General features: G+C 38.2%; 1 protein-coding gene across 1 annotated transcript in view; it reads right to left on the reverse strand.

The window, feature by feature from the left end:
* dclk1a (doublecortin-like kinase 1a) overlaps positions 1-23,176 on the reverse strand; it is a 119,850-nt gene that overhangs the window by 68,943 nt on the left and 27,731 nt on the right. The window contains 1 exon segment of the mRNA XM_056466704.1: positions 6,230-6,329. Coding sequence (XP_056322679.1) covers positions 6,230-6,329 — 100 coding nt within the window.

The raw sequence follows: 23,176 nt of genomic DNA on the forward strand, positions 1-23,176 counted from the left end.
CCTTAAACTGAAGCGTAAAATTAATCCTCCTATAAAAACAGACTGCTTGTTCAGGCACATCTATGCAAGTGCGATCAAAAAGATGGCAGCGCTGCAAAGCGAGAAAAGGCCTTAACCCTAAACTCAGATCAGAGACTGAGGATTAAATTAGATTCTCCACAGATGAAGTGTTGCTCGGCTTCTCTGTTTATATATTCCATTTCTGCTTTTGCTGCAATAACCCTGTGTACATAACACATTCAGAGAGCAATAAGACTGTGACACCAGGTATGACAGTAAATGCCTCAGTCGATTAAGGCAAGATTTCTTGAAGGGCAGGACGCCAATCAACTCTTTATAGCTCAGGAGTTACATATAAAGAGCAAGTTTCAGCCATGAAACACTTCCTTATAAAATAAAGTCAAGTTTTAAAAATATGCTTTCTCACAATTGCCTTACATAATCGTCTCCGGCAACAATAGCAATTTCATAAGCCTTGTGCATCAAATAAAAATTAGCATGCATCATCATTGCCAGTGCACTGTGCATTCTGCTCATATTAAATATGCGTCCATCAGGGAAATCATCGGCTGCCATTTTGGCTCCATCCATCTCGCCATCGGCGTGCTTCATATGTTCCTCTCGGTTCTGATCGGAATCATTAGGACGGCACGTGTTCTTCTACTAGTGCATTTGTAATTAAATCTCTACCCATGACTGACTGCACTCGCTCTAAGCCACAGCGATAAATCATCTGGCACTCATTAAATTTGTTCTGTACATTGCAGCTGTAATTCCGTTAGAATAGAATAATCAATTCAGCTGTCATATCCAAGATTTATGTATGCAAAGATATACAGTTGAAGTCTGACTTCTTTTTCATACATTTTTCAAATGATGTTTAACAGAGCAAGGAATTTTTCACAGTATTCCCTATAAGATTTTTTCTTCAGGAGGAAGTCTTATTTAATCAATATAAGATCAATATTATTACCCCCCTTAAAGGGCACCTATTTTACCCCTTATTCAAGATTTAAGATAAGTCTTTTGTGTCTCCAGAATGTGTCTGTAAAGTTTCAGCTCAAAACACCCATCAGATTATTTATTATACCTTTAACTGTGCGTACACACCGAAAGCGGAGAAAACATCCAAGGTCGCTTTGGCTGCCCTGGCGACAACGCTGTCTGCCTTCAGCTCTGGCGGTGAGAGCGTCAAAATTCACTACATTGATCTTGTATTTAAAGGGGCCGTTGCAGCATATCAGTTCCATTCCTGCATAAAACATGCTTTCTAGCGTGAAAATGTTGCGCAAATTTTATCAAATTCATTTAATAATGGAAGATCAAGTTGCATGTGGGCTGGCTTTGCTCCACTTCCAATATCCAATATGTGTCCATAATATGTCTTAAATATTCTGAAGCAGCAGTACTGTTTTGTACTGTCGCATGAGATTCCCGCTTTTTTTTTAAACATTAAAGCACATCAGTAACTTATTTAATGCATGTTCCTGTAAGAAAACATTGTAAATAATTAAATAATTCGGCGACCGTTATAATCAAACCCTTAGGAACAACTGTGGTCGGAACCAAAGTTCACAGGTCTGTGTTCTCTGACCTCCTCTCAAGTGGTGGACTTTTTCATTCTGATTGCTTGCCGCTGAACTGTGTCATAGATCATTACCATAAAGTTGACTTAATTTCAACTCTCCTCGACGCTCACACTGGCGAAGACGTGCCGCGCTTTTCCCTGTCGCCTCTCATTGAAAATGAATGACTTTTGGCTACTTTGACGCTCTCGCTGCTTTCGGTGTGAATGTACGGTAAGAATATTGGGATTTTCTGCTCTGAACACAATGAAGCTGTTTTTGTTGCCTGCGCCTTTAATGCTAGTTCTCCCCGCCCACCGTTCCTATCAAACTGGGGTCTATCAGAGTGTGCCTCAATCTTCGCTTTGGCTGCGTCAGATAAACAGCACAGTAACAGACATAAAGCAGATCTCATGTAATGTTTGTGAGCAGTAAGAACTTTCCCAATGATTATTTGAAGTATTTGTTGTGGAATTAATACAAGCCTTTCTGCAATGAGTCACACACAATGTCGTTACAAAGTTTATGCACACACAGACACAGCGGACACACACACAGCGTGCGTGTTTAACTTTGCACTGTTTTTGCACAGCAAATGAGACACATGAATAAGATCATTATGTTAATGTGTAAAATAAACCTGAATTAACGTCCACAAACCGGGATTGAAGCGTCTTCTGTTATAATTGTACTGACATGCGGCTGTGGTGATAAAGACGGTAAAATTACTGTAATTCATTACAAACATGCACGGTTTTAAAAACACTTTAAACTTGTAAAGCTTTTTCTTAATCACACTTGATGATGATCACAGCGAGCTGAACAGATCTTTTAACCTCAGTTGCTTTGCGTTGATATAATTATACGTGTTACTATGGAAACATGTTAATACGAGCGTCAATCAATTCGGTGGGCGGGGAAACCGCACTCTTTCCCTCACGTTTCGGTGCGCCTAAAAATGGTATTGATTTGGATCCTATTTTAAAGTCAGGAAATTATTATACAATACCGTTATACAATAACTTGCCTAATTACCCCAACTTACCTTTTTAACCTAATTAAGCCTTTAAATGTCACTTTAAGCTGAATACTAGCATCTTGAAAAATATCTAGTCAAATATTATTCACTGTCATCATGGCAAAGATAAAATAAATCAGTTATTAGAGATGAGTTATTTAACTATTATGTTTAGAAATGTGTTTCCGTTAAACAGAATTTGGTGAAAAAATATCCAGGTGGGCTAATTATTCTGATATCAACAGTATGCATGCAGATGAGTGTCAGATAAATAAATATATGGATAGATGGACAGAAAGAGGGATGAACAGATGAATATTGAGACCTTTTTGATTTTAACAATCTCTTTATTTACAACCATTTTTTAAAAACACACTAAGATAAGTAAAATTGGAGTAAAATATTGCCCACAAATGCATATTAGAGCCAGTTCATTTACAATCATTCACCAATCAAACAAGGATTTTTAAAACAACCATCATGATCAACTTCACAAACACATTGACACACCATTTAGATCTAAAAACTGTCTGAATAATGAACTTATAAAGTAAAATAGAATATTCTTATCATAAGTTCCCTAAACACCAAAGTTACATCAGTCAACCCCATACCAAGCAGTTTTCTATTACGTGACAACCAAATAGCCAGTTTTGCTTGTCCAAATATAAAATTGTATAAAACATAGACTTGCGTATTGCTTCTGCTGTATTTAGGCCCATAAATTAAAAAACATTAGCATAAAAACCTCCCCGAGATTATGACAGTATCCCTCCAATTGATAAAGGAACAGTTGCAATCTAGAACAATTGAAAAATGAGTCAATAACAGCTTCACGCACATTACAGGAAGGAGAGGGTGAAAAATTAAAATACGAGTACAGACATGGAAAGACCAATAGAGAAGTGGGTGGATGGATGGATGGATGGATTGATGGATAGAAGCACAGTATGTACTCTCATGCCACCTTATGAAAGAAAAAGTCTGAACCCTATTACCCCATAAAGCTCTCTGTCTTTGAAGTGTATTATTATTATATACTTTTCTTAATCTTTGTTTATTTTTTATTGCCATACTTAACTTTCATTGTGAGATGTATAATATAACCAAATATGTATGTGTGTTTATTATTATTATTTATATCTATATGTATGCTTTGAACTATGTTTATTGTTAATGCTTAGACAGATAGATAGATAGATAGATAGATAGATAGATAGATAGATAGATAGATAGATAGATAGATAGATAGATAGATAGATAGATAGATAGATAGATAGATAGATAGATAGATAGATAGATAGATAGATAGATAGATAGATAGATAGATAGAAAGATAGATAGAACGATAGATAGAACAATAGATAGATAGATAGATAGATAGATAGATAGATAGACAGACAGACAGACAGACAGACAGACAGACAGACAGACAGACAGACAGACAGACAGACAGACAGACAGACAGACAGACAGACAGACAGACTAGTTTCTAGCAGTGAGTAAATGAAAGGTATGACCGCTGTGACAGCAGCACACATGCTTTCTCCTTTATTAAAGAGCTCTCCTGAACACACTTCAGAATCTGCTCTTCACTCAGATCATCATCACCGAGCAAGAGCCAAACCAACACACAGCCTTTGTCTCTACACAGCGCTAATGAAAGGAAACCAGGCAGAACCACACACAGATTCTCATTTCCTGCAACAACAGCAAAACAACCGGAACATCGTGGACAGGACAGGAGTGGAGTGGAGAGGAGGAGGTCTATCCATCTAGGACAAGAGGAGAAGGCAGGACACCTTTAGAGAAGTGTCTCATGTAGGCGTTAAAGGGGAAAAAGCCTCTCTTTTATATTACACATTTGTGGGACGAAACTTTAATGGACTCATTCATTCTTGCTTATGAACTAATTGGTATAGCAGGATGTTATTCATTCAAGACGGGACAAAGGGGAAGTTTCTGGGTAGGTGGAAGATATACGCTCCACAAAGACCTAATGCTGATGAGATCATCGTAAGTAGGGCTCTTTCGCCGAAATGAACACAATGGCAACCGGTGGTGGAAAGAGTACTGAAAAATCATGCTCAAGTAAAAGCACCATTACTTACCAAATAAAATGTAGTGCAAGTAAAGTATACTGTAAGTATCTGTTGTGAATACTACTTAATGTAGGAGTAAAATGTAGCCTGTCACGATATCTATATTTTGATGTACAATATAGTGAACCAATGTATTGCGAATAACGATATTATTGTCATTTTAAGACTATTTTCAGACCTCCCAGATTTTCCCAATTTTTTTTGTGATTTTTTTGCGATAAAAATGACCACCAATTTTGTGGTGGTAATTTCCAGAAATTTGTGGACAATTTTGTGATAAAAAAATTAGACATATAATATATATATAAAATATATATATATATAATATATATGATATCTTATTTACCATAATATGTAGCCTATGTTAGGTGTGCAATCTGACAAAATGATAATGACACAAATCATAAAAATAATTGTCAAGATCTTGTCATCTCGTCATCATCTCTCGTCAAGATCAAAAACGGTAGGGAGTAAGCCAAAGAAAGGTTGTATAACTCTTATTTTTATCCACGATCTTATTTTCTCTTTCTTAGATTTCAATCTGACATCATGTACTTCGCTCAGGACATTCGTTTGGGCTTCCCCTACTGTAATTAGGGCTGTGCAATTACTCGAAAATACGATTTCGATTTTGGCTTCTAACGATTATGAAAAACCATTAATCGAGATAAAACGATTATAGCATCATATACCGCCCCCTTTCCAGTTGTACACATTTGGTGCTCTGCAAAGCTCAGCTCCACGTGAAAATGACTTAAAGCATGTACTGTAATGTAACTTTTGCAGCATGGGATGCGCATCATTCATGCTTTTAAAAGCGCGAACGAAACCACATGCTTCTGTGCGTGTGTGCGAGCAGAGCACACACATCTAACGCCGTCTTAATGAGAGCGCTTTAATGGTCAGATACATGCACAATTGTGTCAGAGCGTGGTGTTTAGTGATTATTCATATTCACCCTCATTTGTGTAATAAACAAACAAGTTGAGAATCAAAAAACATGTGAAAGAGAAACCATATCAGAGCCGCACTACTCTTAAAGCGACAGGGCGCAATATTCCTGCTGCCGCCTGTTTTTATTATTAATCAAACAACAAAAGGAGAAAATCCCTCACTGCTCTTGACTGAAGGACTTTTGTAAAAGTTTTTTTTTCTTACAGTGAAGATGCTTAAAGCACAGTTTGTTTTATATTTTTATTCTATTGTATTTATTTCCCTTTTCTTATTTACAGGGAGGAAAATAACTGTGTATATATACAGTTAAAGTCAGAATTATTAGCCCTCCTGAATGATTAGCGACCCTTTATTCCCAATTTGATTCCCAGTGGAATCACTGATTGTTCTCTTTAGCCAAATGCATGAAATAGTAGATTGCAGGTGGAAGGAAAACAGTACCAATACAGCACAAAAAATATGCTCAGGTAAAAGTAAACAAACTTTTTAAACTACTTAATAAAGTACAATTCCTGAGTAAAACGACTCAATTACAGTGATTTGAGTGTTTGTGATTGGTTAATTTACAGCACTAGTGAAGGGCTCTTTACCGCTCTCATCCAGCAGAAAGTCATCCTGGTAACGGAACTTCTCTGGGCCGCATGCGATGAAGATGTCCTCCTCCCCGAAGAAATCCTGAAGGCAAGAGACCTGCCGATGGAAAAGCAGAAAGTCATTAGCAACACGTCTCTTTAATAATGACATTTGGGTAGAAACAATAAAGATCAAATCATAGATCCTTCATCATCCTTGAAGGAATGAGGTGGTTTGACCAGCCAGAAACCTTTACTCAAACAATCAGAAACGGATGGCGCAATAGCCTAAAGGTTAGCACGCTGACATGGTACAGTAGCACTTTAGGGGGTCCCGAGTTCGAATCCCGCTTCGAGGACATTTCCCATCCCTACCCCTTCTCTCCCTCCCACTTTGCTTTCTGTCTAAAATACTGTCCTATTCACTTAATAAAGGCAAAAAGGCCAAAAATAAATCTTTAAAAAAATAACCAACAGTCATGTTACTGTCGATTCATCCTAATCAGAAAGTTAGAGATCTAGCAGCTAAGCCTCAGTTGCTATCTGTGGGAACGACTGCAGTGAGAACTTTTTTCAAAGTTTTCAGATAATGAATAAAGGGAACGGCGTCACGGTGGTGCAGTGGGTAGCATCATTGCCTCACAGCAAGAAGGTCGCTGGTTCAAGCCTCGGTTGGTTCCATTGGCGTGGGTTTCCTCTGGGTGCTCCGGTTTTCCCCACAAGTTCAAAGACATACGGTACAGGTGAATTAGGTAAGCTAAATTATCCGTAGTGTATGTGTGTGAATGGGAATGTATGGGTGTTTCCCAGCGATGGGTTGCAGCTGAAAGGGCATCCGCTGTGTAAAATCTATGCTGGATAAGTTTCTGGTTCATTCCGCTGTGGCTACCCCAGATTAATAAAGGGACTAAGCCGAAAAGAAAATGAGTGAATGAAAGAATAAAGGGGACAAGTAAACAAATGCATATACAAATATTTTTCTATGCAACTGCTGCACTGCATTTGTTGGTATTTTAGTGTGATGCTAGGCAGGTGCTTTAGAGGCTTTAGCATATTGTTAGGGGGAAGCTTCTGTAAGTTTTTTCAAATGTTTTAGCATGTTGCTAGGCAGGTGCTATAGTTTGAAGGCTTTAGCATATAAGGAGAAGCTAAGGTTGAAATGTTTTAGCTTGTTGTTAGGCAAGTGCTAAGGTGCTCTGAGTACTTTTGCATATTTTTAAGGTGTTTTAATCATTTAATGTGCACTATGTTGTTGCTAAAGTGTAGGTACTGAAGGTACATTAGCACTCTGCTAGAAGGTTGCTTAATGTTGCTAGACCGTTACCAAGATGGTCCTTATGTTTTGACATATTGCTAGACAGTTGCTAGGCGTTTTGAAGTTTTAGTATGTTGCAATAAGCAGTTGCTGTTCTAGATGCTTTAGCATGTTGCTGGGTGGTTACCAAGATGTTCTTTATGGTTCAGCATGCGGCTAGACAGTTGCTAAGTTTTGGATACTTAAGTGTGTTGCTAGTCAGTTTCCCATGTTCTTCATGGTTTAGCATGATGCTAGGCAGTTGCTAAGGTGTTCTGGATGCTTTTGCATTTTGCTACATTGCTGGAAAAACCAGCATATGCTGGTAAGGTATGTTTTGATGCTGGTATGCTAGTCTTGCTGGTTTCTATGCTGGCCTTGCTGGTCTCGATGCTGGCCTTGCTGGTCTCGATGCTGGCCTTGCTGGTCTCGATGCTGGCCTTGCTGGTTTCAACGCTGGTTTTGCTGGTTTCAACGCTGGTCTTGCTGGTTTCAACGCTGGTCTTGCTGGTTTCAATGCTGGTTTTGCTGGTCTTGATGGTGGCCTTGCTGGTCTCCATGCTGGTCTTGCTGGTTTCAATGCTGGTTTTGCAGGTGTCCATGCTTGTCTTGCTGGTTTCAATGCTGGTTTTGCTGGTCTTGATGCTGGCCTTGCTGGTCTCCATGCTGGTTTTGCTGGTTTCAATGCTGGCCTTGCTGGTCTCCATGCTGGTTTTGCTGGTTTCAATGCTGGTCTTGCTGGTTTCAATGCTGGTTTTGCTGGTTTCCATGCTGGTCTTGCTGGTTTCAATGCTGGTTTTGCTGGTCTCCATGCTGGTTTTGCTGATTTCAATGCTGGTCTTGCTGGTTTCAATGCTGGTCTTGCTGGTTTCAATGCTGGTCTTGCTGGTTTCAATGCTGATTTTGCTGGTCTCCATGCTGGTCTTGCTGGTTTCAATCCTGGTCTTGTTGGTTTCAAGGATGTCCTGTCTGTTTAATAGTCAGAGAACTCACATACAGTAGGCCTACAGTATATGCTGATTCACAGATATGGCTGAGCTCACTTTTTTCCAAGTCAAACTTTTCTTCAACAACTATCATTTAGCATAAACTCAAACACATTGTACCACCAAAGTTACTGAGGAGGAAAAGTCACAGAAAACACACATCAGCTTAGGTCATAAACAACTTTAGCTAACTGGCATGGCGCAGTCTACAACGTGCAGTGTTTTGAGAGATCAGAAAGACAAAAACAGGCGGATAAAAGAGACTGTTTTGTTGAGAACTAGTTATGTGGTAAACAGCAGGAGCTCTGGCCTTCAGGATGAGGATGTGTCTGATGTTTCTCAGCAAGCAGCGATATGAAAACATCAGAAAAACAGTTCCTCATCAGGACACACAGCTCGATGTGACCACAGCAGTGAAGGTGAGAAAGAGGCGAACAAGTCCAACTTTTGAAATGTGAAAACAAGTTTGCTTATGTAATGATTGTCAGAAGTGGAACAGAACTGATGGATCTGGCACTGTAAACGCAGAGCTGTGCAAAGATTAAATGCTTAATGGGGATTATTTCTCAAAAGCAGAGATGAGAACGAATACACGATGATTGTGCCACTTGCATAATTACGTAAGACTGACCTTATTAACCTTTCAGTTTAATTTTGCATTCAGAGATTTGATGTTCAAAATGTCATCATCTGTGTAAATGATTAATTGAAGTCTGTTTTTTTTTTACTCAGTGAACTCCGACGCTGATAAAAAGCTAGAGCCCATTTTGCGACGCTACAATTGCGCCCTCTAGAGGAAAATCCGCGGAAGTGCATGATGGATATTTTCTTTGATGCATTCATATGATTCATTTGGAGAGCAAAACATACAAACAATACAATTAACGTGTGAATATGTGAGGGTTATATCAATTTAATTTAACTTCAAGACGATTTTGATATAATTATAACAATTTGTTTGCATTAATCTTGTCAAGACAGATAAATAAACACAATAGTATAAAATTAATTAATACAAATTTTATAAAATCTAACATATAGGCTATAAAATAATACAAAAAAGATATACGATTCAGATAAATGATCTAAAATTGGATTAATATAAATAAAATTAGATCAAATAAAACAAATATTTTAGCTTGAATAAATAAATAAATAATTGGCTTAGAATATAAAGCGAGGTATTAAAAAATATTTCATTAGGATAAATGAAAACAATATAGATGACTGATGTATTATAAGGGAAGGCACAAAAAGACAACAGTGAATGGCTATGATTATGAGAACAGCAGGTGTCGCTGTTTACATACAGGTAAATAAACAAGCATATCTCCACTGATTTATTCAGAAATTATTTAAATATGTTAATGTTGGACGTGTCTTATATAGCAAACTACAGAATGAAAAGTACAGCAAAAAATTATTAATTCATATTCAGTGACGTCCAAAAGCCAGACTGAAAATCTGAAATTCAAACTTAATTATTTAAATGACATAAAAATTTTGTTATTATATTATTTAACCTTTTTTAATTATATTATATTATATTATATTATATTATATTATATTATATTATATTATATTATATTATATTATATTAAATTATATTTTATTTTTATTTAACCATTATATAATATTATATTACATGACATTATTATATTATATTATATTAATTTTAAACATTATATTACATTATATTATATTATATTTTATTAAATTAAATTATATTATATTTATATTATATTTAAACATTATATAATATTATATAATATAATATTATATAATATTATATTATATTATATTTAATAATTACATTATATTATATTATTTATATATTATTGTATTATATTATATTATATTAATTATATTCAAATTATTTAAATGACATTAAAATGTAATTATTATATTATATTAATATTTATATAATAATTAAGAATACATTATACTATTAATATAATATTATATTAAATTAATTAAAACCTGAACAACTTTTGCAATGCAAAATAACATAAAAATTACAGCATGCCATCTCTTGGACTGTATAAATTAAGTTGGTGTTTTGCGTTTCTTTTGCTTCTTTTCAAATGAACGCATTTTCCCAGACAAATATCCTGAAGCCTGAGGGAAGGGAAGGGTTTTTAGATTTGAATGAAAAGCTGAACAGATGAAATCTCTCCTGAAGGCTGTTTTTAATGCAGCACAGATGCTCCATCTTCTTCTCACCCACGGCTCTGCTAATTCAGCAAGAAAAGGGAAAAGTGTGAAGTGCTATTTTTATCTCCCTCAAAAAGAAGAGAAGTTTTACAACTCTGTACAAGATGTCTGAAGGTGCCCAAGCAGCTGAATGAGGAGGTTCGAGGAGCAGGTTTCATATAGACACTGGAACACGACAGCGACATCCAAAAAAAGAGGACATTACGAAGGACAACACCTTTACAGAAATAACTCAAGATGAAGGAGATGTACTGTGTTGTTTTGGCTGGAGAAAATGTGAAAGCTGACACTAAACCTGCTTAATATTTATAGCAAATATGTAATGCTTGAAATATATAAATAAAAGGTGAAAAAAAATGGTAGACTTAAAAATACCTAAAACCAAAAAACCTACAAGTAACGTTAAATAGAGAACTAAACACTGCTGAAATTCAACTATTAACAAATGTTTCAAATGTTGATATTTTTATATTTTTTGGAAAATATGTAAGGAAATATATAAATAAAATAAAAAAACAACATAAACATAAAAAGTAAACAAAAATTAACTAATTAACTAATGTTAAAAAGAGAAGTAAACAATATAAATAATAGAGCTTAAAAATACTAATTTTTACTAATATTTATTACATTATATATTTAATTAAAATAAATTTACTTACATTTATCATATATTTATTTATATACTGAATTAAAGCAAATTTACTAACACTTATTATATATATATTATATATATATATATATATATATATATATATATATATATATATATATATATATATATATATATATATATATATATATATATATAAAAATACATAAATAATATTAATATGAATAATATTAATAAACATGACAAATGTACCGGTCACACTTTACAATAAGGTTCATTAGTTAATGTTAATTATTGCATTTACTAACATGGACAAACAATGAACAATATATTTACTGCAGTATTTGTTCATGTTAGTTAATGTTAGTTAATAAAAATACAGTTGTTCATTGTTAGCTCATGTTAACTCACGGTGCATCAACTAATGTTAACAAGCATGGACTTGGATGTTAATAATGCATTAGTAAATGTTCAGTTATGATTAATAAATGCTGTACACGTGTTGTTCATGATTAGTTCATGTTAGTAAATGCATTAACTAATGAACTTTATAGTAAAGTGTTACCAATGTACCTAATTGAAACTAAAACTACAATAGTGTTCATATTTGGTCCACATTAACAACAGATATGTATTATAAAATAAATACGGCACATTTAAAATATAACTACAATATTATTTCTCATTTAAATATTATAATATTATTTATAATTTAAAATTTAAATATTATAATATTATTTAGATATAAAAATTATATATTTGTTTTTAATTTATATTATATTAATATTAATTTTTTATATTTGAATAACATTAGAACATTTACATTTTATGTATTTCCTAAGATTTTTTTTTCTTCATATTATTTACTTTAAGCTGAATACTAGCATCTTTATTAGATTAGATTCAATTTATTGTCATCACACATGTACAAGTACAAGGCAACGAAATGCAGGTATATATTAAATAGAGTGATAAAAGAGGTTTACAAAATCCTTACAAGGTTTTTGTAAGGTTTACAAAAGTTTCAAGCAGACTTGATCTAATTTTGTGCTAGACAACATTTGTGAATGACCACATATTTAATCAAATAATGCCTCTTTTGCACATTTAAAGAACATTGTTGAAAACGTGTCCTCTACAAAACTGAACTGGGTGATTATAGTGATAAACAGTTCATTTCCCCTAAACATGAACCACTGACTTCAGTATTGGACAGTCAGTCGCTGAGCGGCGCTGTCCTTGGTACTGAAACAGAGATATTTTCTCCACCGCCACAGGGAAAAAAACATCCACAAGATGTTGATACCATGTGTTCACCGACAGCAGACAGAAACAAGCCATGTTTACAGTTTTCTCCAATAACAAGAGCTTTAGAAGAACAGAGCTCAACACAACAAACCACAAGCACAGCAAAAGTGCCTGCTTTCCTTCTCAGAGCTCTGATTCAGGGTCAGAGTGTAAGTCTTGAGTAACCTGGGTAATCCGGTTAGTGTCAGGTGACTCGACCCAGATTAGTTGTCCCTGTCATGAGGGTAGAGAGAAGAGTTTGCCACCAGATCAAGGATTCACTAAATGCCAGCTCACACTTTTAGACTTGAAATGTGCCAGTTCATTAACAGTAGTTTGCAATGCATGGTTGATTTATGAGGCCTTGGTCTCTGATTCGAAAATATTTGACGCTAGAGGATTTTATTTATTTATTTATTTATTTATTTATTTATTTGTGTGTTTGTTTGTTTGTTTATTAGTTTATTTATTTATTTATTTATTTGTTTGTTTATTTATTTATTTATATGTTTATTAGTTTGTTTGTTTATTTGTTTTTAAAGCTTTTATAATTGGATGCATCTTAAAATGATATACTGGAAATATTTAGAAAATATATTTGTCATTCTGTCTTGAAAAAGTGTTTAAATATCAAACAAGCAATTTAGTTGTGCTTTATTAAGCCTCAAAAGGGAGTTGTGTCTCTTCATATGAGACGCAGCTATTATCTTCAGCAGGTGAAAACTCTAATGGCGGTCGGCTGCTTCTCACTTAGGGTTGTTTATGCTAATGAGGGGGAGATTGTCACTAATGAGCGGGGATTTCCCCCTCTGATGTCACGTACAAAGGGAGAATGCCAATCAAAGTGTTTCTGCTGACTGTTTTTATCAAGTGTGATTATAAATAATAGAATTAATACATTTTCACCTTTAATAATTATCCAATTTAATATACTTTAAATTTTACGTTCAAATAAGTCGTTAAAAAAATTCAAAAAGCATTGAAATTGCTCTGTTACTACTGCAGTTCTAGTGGTGTGACGATACTATTTAACACACATTTGGACGCCCACAAAACTTGCACATGCCTGAGAAAAGCAGCAGGGAGAAACACACAGAGCATCACATACAGCCGTCCTACACTCGTATGCGCGGGTGTTTGTGTGTGCAAATGTGCGTAGAGGGAGAAAATGAGGCGTTATGACAGCATTATGAATGTGGGAGGCTCGTGTCTCATCAAAGCCCATCAGACAACAGATTGAATTATTGCCCACCTCCATCTGAGTGTCCGTGAGCCTCCGCACACACTGTTCACAATAACGGCTGTCTCCGGCGCGTTTTGCATGCTTGAGATGAAATGCACGATGAACTTTGACGGCCTGACATTTGATAATGTCAAATCTGAAACTGCCGACAGAGGGGTGTATTAAGGTTTGGGAAACATTTTTATCTTCGATTTTCTTTTGCGGATTAGAAAGAGAAGAATTTTCTGCATAATTATAGATTTTGCGACTTCTCTTGCTGCAAAAATAGTAAATAAATAATTAAAATTAGGACTCATAGGGCTTTATATAAACTAGGGCTGCACAATATTGGAAAAAACTGACATTGCAATATTTTCATTAACTACGATTTAGACTGTGATATAAATGCAATTTCACCAGATGAGTTGAATAGCTTGTAAAAAATTCATAATTTTTAGATTGATTTGGGTGATTCTGTAGCATATCTGCATAAAATATCATTCAAAAGACAAGCAAAGTTAGTTACAACAGATACAATGAATGATTTAAGATTTTCTGGGGAGTTAAACAGCATTCAGCAACACTGATTAAATAACCATCGTATAATAATAATAATAATAATAATAATAATAATAATAATAATAATAATAATAATAATAATAATAATAATAATAATAATAATAACACTGTATCATTTTCTTTGAGTAAATAATTATATAAATGTACAATTAATCTTTAAGCTACAAACATTTAATTGACTGTGCCCAAATGGCTTCATTTTGCTTGAAATGCTTACACAGTTACATGCAAATGATAAACATTTACTCTAAGGTTAAAAGTTGAAATGACTCCAGTATTTTGTTAACTGCAAGGTCTGGTCAATTATAATCCCAACTACATTTCAGATGCCTGTGATGTGACTATTGCGGGCTCACGCATTGTAATATTGATGATGTAATGATTTATTGTGCATCCCTAATGTAAACGTAATATTTTTTAAATCAGTTTAAAAAAACACTCAAAATATAGCATCTTATGATTCATTGTTTTATATTTTAATCAATAGTTTTTCACCATATACACTATCAGGTCGGTGAGATTTGTTTTTTATTAAAGCGGTCAAAAATATGAAAGGATGTTATAAAAATTCTGTTTAAAATATAAAAAGAAGTATTTTTAAAGCATTCTTTTATGACAGTCATTCTAGTCATCTTCTAGTCGTTTAAGACAAATCCTGAAAACACACTGTAACAAATATATATTAACGAGAAACACCTGATTTCATCTGTAATAATACTGATTGATTCTTGAGCAACAAATCAGCAAATTAAAATGATTTCTGAAGGATCACGTGACACTGAAGACTGGAGTGATGATGATGAAAATATAGCTTTAATACTGGGATTAATCACATCTTAAAATATATTACTTTACAAAATTCTACTCTTACTCTTAAATTCTAATGACGTTCAATAATACTATTGTTTGTTTGCTGTATTTTGATTAAATAAAAGTAGGCTCAGTGAGCACTAGAGAATTATTAAAAAAAAAATGTGAATAGATATCATGGGAATAACTCTTTCCTCAATCCCTCCCTACTCTGGCTTACTTTTTAATTATTATTTATTATTTTGGTGGTTCAGAGTTTCTTTAATAGCTTTTTGTGTGTACTGTCTCTTTAAAAGGAACTATTATGGTGGTTCACTGTTTCTTTAATAACTTTTTGGGTGTACGGTCTCTTATTTTGGTGGTTCACCATTACATTAAGAACTTTTTGGGTGTACTGTCTCTTTAAAAAAAACTATTTTGGTGGTTTACTGTTTCATTAAGAACTTTTTGAGTGTACGGTCTCTTTAAAAGGAACTATTTTTGCTGGTTCACCACTCCTTTAAGAACTTTTTGTGTGTACTGTCTCTTTAAAAGAAACTATTTTGGTGGTTTACTGTTTCATTAAGAATTTTTTGTGTGTACTGTCTCTTTAAAAGAAACTATTTTGGTGGTTTACTGTTTCATTAAGAACTTTTTGAGTGTACGGTCTCTTTAAAAGGAACTATTTTTGCTGGTTCACCACTCCTTTAAGAACTTTTTGTGTGTACTGTCTCTTTAAAAGAAACTATTTTGGTGGTTCACCGTTTCATTAAGAACTTTTTGTGTGTACTGTCTCTTTAAAAGAAACTATTTTGGTGGTTCACTGTTTCATTAGGAACTTTTTGTGTGTACTGTCTCTTTAAATGGAACTATTCTAGTGGTTTATGTTATGAAGCGGACAGGAGACAGAGGTAAGGAAACGTTAGGGTGTTTATTAAATGACAACAAGGAGCACATGAAGGATAGCCAGGAGGATCAGGAATGATGTTGGGGTCTTTTCCTCCGTGGCTGGGTAACAGGAATACACGAGGATGGACAGCACACACCAGATACAGCTGACAGAGGATGACACAGACTTGGAAGGACTGGAAGACAGGACGATTCGGGTGGACCAGGAAGACTAGGAGGAATACAAAGAGAACAGGTAAGTAAAGCGTTTGTTTTAGCTGAGGATGACTACGCTGAGTGGTCGCTCAGTTGTCCGCTTTCGTCGAGACGAGCCCGGACAATGAGCGACTGGAGTGCTGTGCTTTTATCTGGTGCTCGTGAATGTGATGCAGCTGTGTGCTCATTAGAAGTCAGGTGATGGTGATCTTCGTGAGTGGGGATCGTGAGAGCCTGACCAATCCGTGACAGTACCCCCCTCCCCAGGGCCCGCTCCTGAGGGCCGACACCTCCGACGCCGTGGTGGTCTCCCTCTGCCTCTAGGCGCTGGGAACTCAGGGTGGCTCTCATGAAACTCCACCATGAGACTAGGATCGAGAATATCAGCTCTGGGAACCCATGTCCTTTCTTCGGGGCCGTACCCTTCCCAGTCCACCAGGTACTCCAACTGGCCACCACGACGTCGGGAACGCAAGATCTCCTTCACTGCGTAGACGGCTCCTTCTTCTAGGAGCAGTGGAGGAGGGGGTTCCTCTTCGTGGTCAGGCTCTGTGGAGGGAAGAACAGGATCGTGATAGGGTTTCAGGAGTGATACGTGGAATGTAGGGTGAATACGGTAGTGAGAGGGTAATTGTAGTTTGTAGGTGACGGGGTTAACCTGTTCCACGATGGTGAAGGGACCAACAAATCGGGGACTTAACTTGCGAGAGGGCAGTCGCATGCGTATGTCCCGGGTGGATAGCCACACCTTTTGTCCGGGTGTGTATCTGGGTTCTTCAGACCTTCTTCTATCGGCGGTTACCTTGCTTCGACGGACTGCCCTCTGCAGATGTTGATGAGCCTCGTCCCAGACTCTCTCGCTCTCCCGGAACCAGTGATCCACTGCGGGGACATCAGATGGTTCGCCATCCCAGGGAAAGAGCGGTGGTTGGAAGCCCAGGACGCACTGGAATGGCGTGAGTCCGGTGGAGGGTTGCCGCAGTGAATTTTGGGCATATTCTGCCCAGCCCAAATACTGGCTCCAGGAGCTCTGGTGACCACTGCAGAAGGTCCTCAGGAACCGTCCCACCTCCTGAATCTTCCTCTCTGTCTGCCCGTTGGTTTGGGGATGATATCCAGAAGAGAGGCTGACGGCCACACCTAGGAGCTTGAAGAAGGCTTTCCATAGACGTGAGATGAACTGTGGACCTCTGTCCGACACAATATCTTCTGGAATACCAAATGACCTGAAGACTTGATTAAAGATATTGTCGGCTGTTTCAAAGGCTGTGGGAAGACCTTTCAGAGGGATTAGTTTGACAAACTTTGAGAATCTATCTACGATGACTAGAATACAGGTATTACCTTCTGACGAGGGGAGGTCAGTGATAAAGTCCACTCCTAGGTGTGACCAGGGACGGTTCGGAATCGGCAAGGGATGGAGCTTTCCAGCGGGTAGATGACGTGGGCTCTTGGATTGGGCACAGTCCTTACAGCCCTGAACATATTGCCTCACATCCCTTGCCATGTTTGGCCACCAGAATCGTTGGGATACTAGCGAGAGAGTATTGTTGATCCCTGGATGTCCAGTGCCTAGCGAGGTATGTAAGGAGTGGATCAGATCTACCCGGTGTTCAGGTGGTATGAACTGCCGATGAGGAGGGCATCCCGGCGGAGCAGGGGCTTCCGGAGTGGCAACGACTGGAGGAGCGTTCCAGGTGATCGGACAAATGGAGATGTGTTCGGGAAGAATCTTCGTTGGGAGTTCTTCATGATCGTGATGCTCGTGTAAACGAGAGAGAGCGTCTGCTCTTAGATTCTTGGGTCCTGGACGATAGGAAATGGAGAAATCAAAACGTGAGAAGAAAAGTGACCATCTGGCTTGACGTGGACATAGTCTCTTGGCCTCTTTGATATATTGGAGGTTTTTGTGATCTGTGATCACCTGGAACGGATGTTTGGCTCCCTCCAACCAGTGACGCCACTCCTCCAAGGCTAGCTTGATTGCTAGAAGCTCCCTGTCTCCTATGCTGTAATTCTGCTCCGCCGGGCTCAACTTCCGAGAGAAATAGGCACAGGGATGCAGTCGGGGCGGTGTATCATGATGTTGGGATAATACTGCCCCGACGCCGGTGGTGGATGCGTCCACTTCCACCACGAAAGGAAGATTTGGGTCAGGATGAGTCAGGAGTGGGGCCCTTGTGAACTCCTTCTTAAGAAGGCGGAAGGCTGCGGCTGCTTCTTTGGTCCACTCCAGTCCTTTGGGTTTACCCTTGAGGAGATTAGTGAGAGGTGATGTAATCCTGCTGTAGTCCTTGATAAACCGTCTATAAAAGTTAGCAAACCCAAGAAACCTCTGGAGCTCCTTAATGGAAGTGGGTTCTGACCAGGATAGAACAGCCTCAATTTTCTTCCCATCCATACGTATACCGGTTTGGTCAATGATGTATCCCAAGAAATGAATCGACTTCTGGTGGAATGAGCATTTCTCCGCTTTGAGGTAGAGGTGATGTTCTCTCAATGTGTGTAGGACCTCCGCAACGTGTTGGCGATGTTCGGCCTCACTCCGGGAGTAAATGAGGATGTCATCTATGTACACTATTACAAAGTGGTGAAGAAACTCCCGGAGGACTTCATGAATGAAGTTTTGGAATACGGAGGGGGCGTTGACCAGACCGTAAGGCATGACCTCATATTCATAGTGGCCAGTAGGGGTCACGAATGCTGTCTTCCATTGGTCCCCCTCACGTATTCTTATCAGATTATACGCGCTGCGGAGGTCCAATTTAGTGAAGACTTTAGCTTCTCGGAGCTGTTCCAAAGCGGCTGGTACCAGAGGAAGGGGATATCGGTATTTTACTGTACCGTTATTTAGGACCCTGTAGTCGATGCATGGACGCAGCCCTCCGTCCTTCTTGGCCACAAAGAAGAAGCTTGAGGCGGCTGGTGATTTTGAGTGACGTATGTACCCCTGACTCAGAGCCTCCCTTATGTAATCTTCCATTGCCTGATTCTCTGGAAGCGAGAGCGGGTAGATCCTACCTCTTGGCAACTGGGCATCTGGAACTAGGTCGATCGCGCAGTCCCATGGCCGATGCGGCGGTAGCTGGGAAGCTCTCTTGGGGCAGAAGACATCATGAAAGGAGCTGTACTCCTTAGGAATGTGGATAGACTGCTTCTCAGGAGGACTCTCGACCGATGTTGTAAACAAAGAAATGGGGTTCCGACCTTGAAGAGGGAGATTTGGAAAACAGGTAGGTGTACATCCAGATCCCCATTTCTTTATCTCTCCTGTGCCCCAAGAGATGATGGGATCGTGCTTCACCAGCCACGGGCGCCCTAGAATGATGTCCATATTTGCACCCTCCAGAACCAGAAATTGAATCCTCTCTTGATGTAACAACCCCACTTGAAGAAGGATGTCTTCGCATTGTCGATGGATACGGGTCGAAGATCGAGTGCACTGGGTTATCGGTTGTATCTGGTATATATGCGAGGACGCCTCAGTACGTAGGTGGAGTTGACGACAGAGGGATTGGGAGATGAAGTTCCCTGCTGACCCGGAGTCGATGAGGGCTGTGACAAGGAGAGAAATAGAGGCAGTAGTTATTTGTACGGTGGTAGTAAGTGGTTTACATTGTTCAATATTCGTACTGAATACACTCACTGAAGTCCGAATGGGACGAAGGGGACACTCCATACGGGTGTGTCCACTGACACCGCAGTATAGACACAGACCCCGGGTCAGCCTCCTCTGTCGTTCCGCTGATGTCAGTCTTCCAGACTCTATTATCATGGGTTCTGGTTCTGGAGAGGCTGTTGACTCAGGCGATTGGAGGAGTGCAGACGAGGGGGTGATGGTGTCCTGTTGATAGGAACGGAGACGATCGGAACATCGGAGAGAATGTTGGATGAAACTCTCCAGACCCATAGTATCATCTAATGTGGCCAGCTGGATTCGGAGAGTGGGTTCCAAGCCGAGCCGGTACGTGGTCAACAACGATCTCTCATTCCATCCACTTGCAGCTGCTAGAGTGCGAAACCGGAGAGCATATTCCTGTGTAGATAGAGTACCTTGCTTTAGATGATACAGCTGCTCTCCAGCGGCTACTTCCCCATCAGAACGTCCAAACACCTCTTTGAAATACTCCGTGAAGGTAGTGATGGAATTCATGACCGGCCCGGCTTGGTTCCAGATCGTCTCAGCCCATTTAAGTGCAGGCCCAGAGAGTAGTGATACGATGTAGGCGATCTTTGACTTATCTGTGGGATATAGAGAAGGTTGCATTTCGAATATGAGGGAACATTGTAACAGAAAACCATTGCACTCCCCCGCTCCGCCTGAGTAGGGCGCTGGTCGGGCCATGGGACTGGAAGGAAGGGCCGAAGAAGAAACTGTGGAGGCGGAAGTGCTCGGTGCTGGTGGTGCGTTGGAAAGTGGAGCTGGTGGCTGTAGAATCCGCTTCAACTGGTCCACCAGCTCTTGAAAGTGATCGGGGGTGCTCATGTTGTCGTCGTTAGGGGTCCGGGCTTCTGTTATGAAGCGGACAGGAGACAGAGGTAAGGAAACGTTAGGGTGTTTATTAAATGACAACAAGGAGCACATGAAGGATAGCCAGGAGGATCAGGAATGATGTTGGGGTCTTTTCCTCCGTGGCTGGGTAACAGGAATACACGAGGATGGACAGCACACACCAGATACAGCTGACAGAGGATGACACAGACTTGGAAGGACTGGAAGACAGGACGATTCGGGTGGACCAGGAAGACTAGGAGGAATACAAAGAGAACAGGTAAGTAAAGCGTTTGTTTTAGCTGAGGATGACTACGCTGAGTGGTCGCTCAGTTGTCCGCTTTCGTCGAGACGAGCCCGGACAATGAGCGACTGGAGTGCTGTGCTTTTATCTGGTGCTCGTGAATGTGATGCAGCTGTGTGCTCATTAGAAGTCAGGTGATGGTGATCTTCGTGAGTGGGGATCGTGAGAGCCTGACCAATCCGTGACAGTTTACTGTTTCATTAAGAACTTTTTGTGTGTGCACTGCTCCTTTAAGAGGAAAGTTTTTTGGGGCAATGCTTTGCTCCTTTAGGAGGAACTTTTTTTAATGGTTCATGATCTCTTTAAGAAGATTTGTGTGTGTGTGTGTGTGTGTGTGTGTGTGTGTGTGTGTGTGTGTGTGTGTGTGTTCATGGTCCTCTTTTTAGATGCACTGTGGCTTTAAGAGCAGCAGGAGTCAAGGGAATCCTAATAATGTCACTGTCTGCTGTAATGTGGAGCTCCTTCAGATGAATTAGCTGCCATCTTGATCTCTTAAATCAGGGCTGCTAAATGTCGAACAGACTACAAGAGCAGTTACATAAGACCTCAATTACATAAGACAGATTCTATGCCAGAAGTGGGTGGAGATAAGGATTCGTTTTATTATTACTGAACTGCGTGGAATGAGAGAAATCACTCCCTCGAGGAAAAGACTGCAGGAGAAGACTTTTCTCTTGCTCTTTCTTTGATGCCGGTCTCATTACACACTGCGCTCATTAGAAAGTTCAGTGTGGATCTGATTATTACAGGACACATGAAAGGATAAGGGCATGATGATGATGATGATGATGAAATAATTAGGAGCATCTTTCTCTTTGAAAGAGATCGTTTTCAAAGTCATCTAAGAACATATTAAAAGCAACACTTACATAACATAATAAAGGAAAATTAAAATGTAAAAATGTAAAAGGATAAAAAGTTAAAACAAAACAGAATAAAACAAAACTAAAAAAACAACTGACAAAAACAAAACATAAAGGCTCAAAAAAAACACTAAATCAAATGAGGAAAAAAATAAAACAGAACAAAAAACAAAACAAAAAAACTCAACAACAAAACAAAACAAAGCAAAACAAAACAAAAAAAGGCTCAAAAAACACAAAATTAAATAAGGAAAAAAATAAAACAGAACAAAAAAATAAAACAAAAAAACAACAAAACAAAACAAAATAAAACAAAACAAAAACAAAACAAAACATAAAGGCTCAAAAAAACACAAAATTAAATGAGGAAAAAATCAAACAGAACAAAGAACAAAAAACAAAAAACAAAAAACAAAACAAAACAAAACAAAACAAAACAAAACAAAACAAAACAAAACAAAACAAAACAAAACAAAAAACTCAAAAGCAACTGACAAAAACACAAAAAAAACTAAAACAATAAAAAAACGTATAAAACCCCAAACAGCACAAACAACTGACAAAACAAAACAAAACTCAAAAGCAACTGACAAAAACACAAAACTTAATACACAAAACAAAATTTAGTAAAACCCAATAATTCCTTCGGCTTAGTCCCTAAAGCCCTGCTCACACTGTGAGGTTCTAGCCATGATTTTGTCATCTGAGAAAAATTTGGGAAATCCTAAAAGATTCCTGAAATCCTAGGCTAAAATCGGTGATCTTTGATCGTTGGTTTGACATGTTCACTGACAGTCGCTTAAGGCCCGTTGTGACCAGATTTTTCCTCCGCAGAAGATTTCAGACACTTTCCTGCAGTGTGACAACAGCTGTTATCAGCGTCAATCCAAGAACCAATAGGAGCGAATTTGATGACGCAATCCATACGACAATTCAAACGACTGTGGGGAAACGTCAAAACAGTTTTTTTCTTCCTGGTTTTATTATTGAGATACGCTGTGGGCAAAATTGCCGCTACAGATTGTTTACATTTGCTGTGAGGAATCATTTCAGAACGCGGGATAGTGAATGTCACAGATGTCAAACTCCGGGGGTGTTTTCTGTTTGGCGAGACTTTATTGTCGTTAAGTCTTACAGTGTGACATGGGAGTCATGTTCGTGCAATCTGACATGCTACAATCGTTCAGGATTATTAAAACAAACAAATAAATAAATAAT

This window comes from Danio aesculapii, chromosome 10 (assembly GCF_903798145.1).
Source record: "Danio aesculapii chromosome 10, fDanAes4.1, whole genome shotgun sequence".
NCBI lineage: Eukaryota > Metazoa > Chordata > Actinopteri > Cypriniformes > Danionidae > Danio > Danio aesculapii.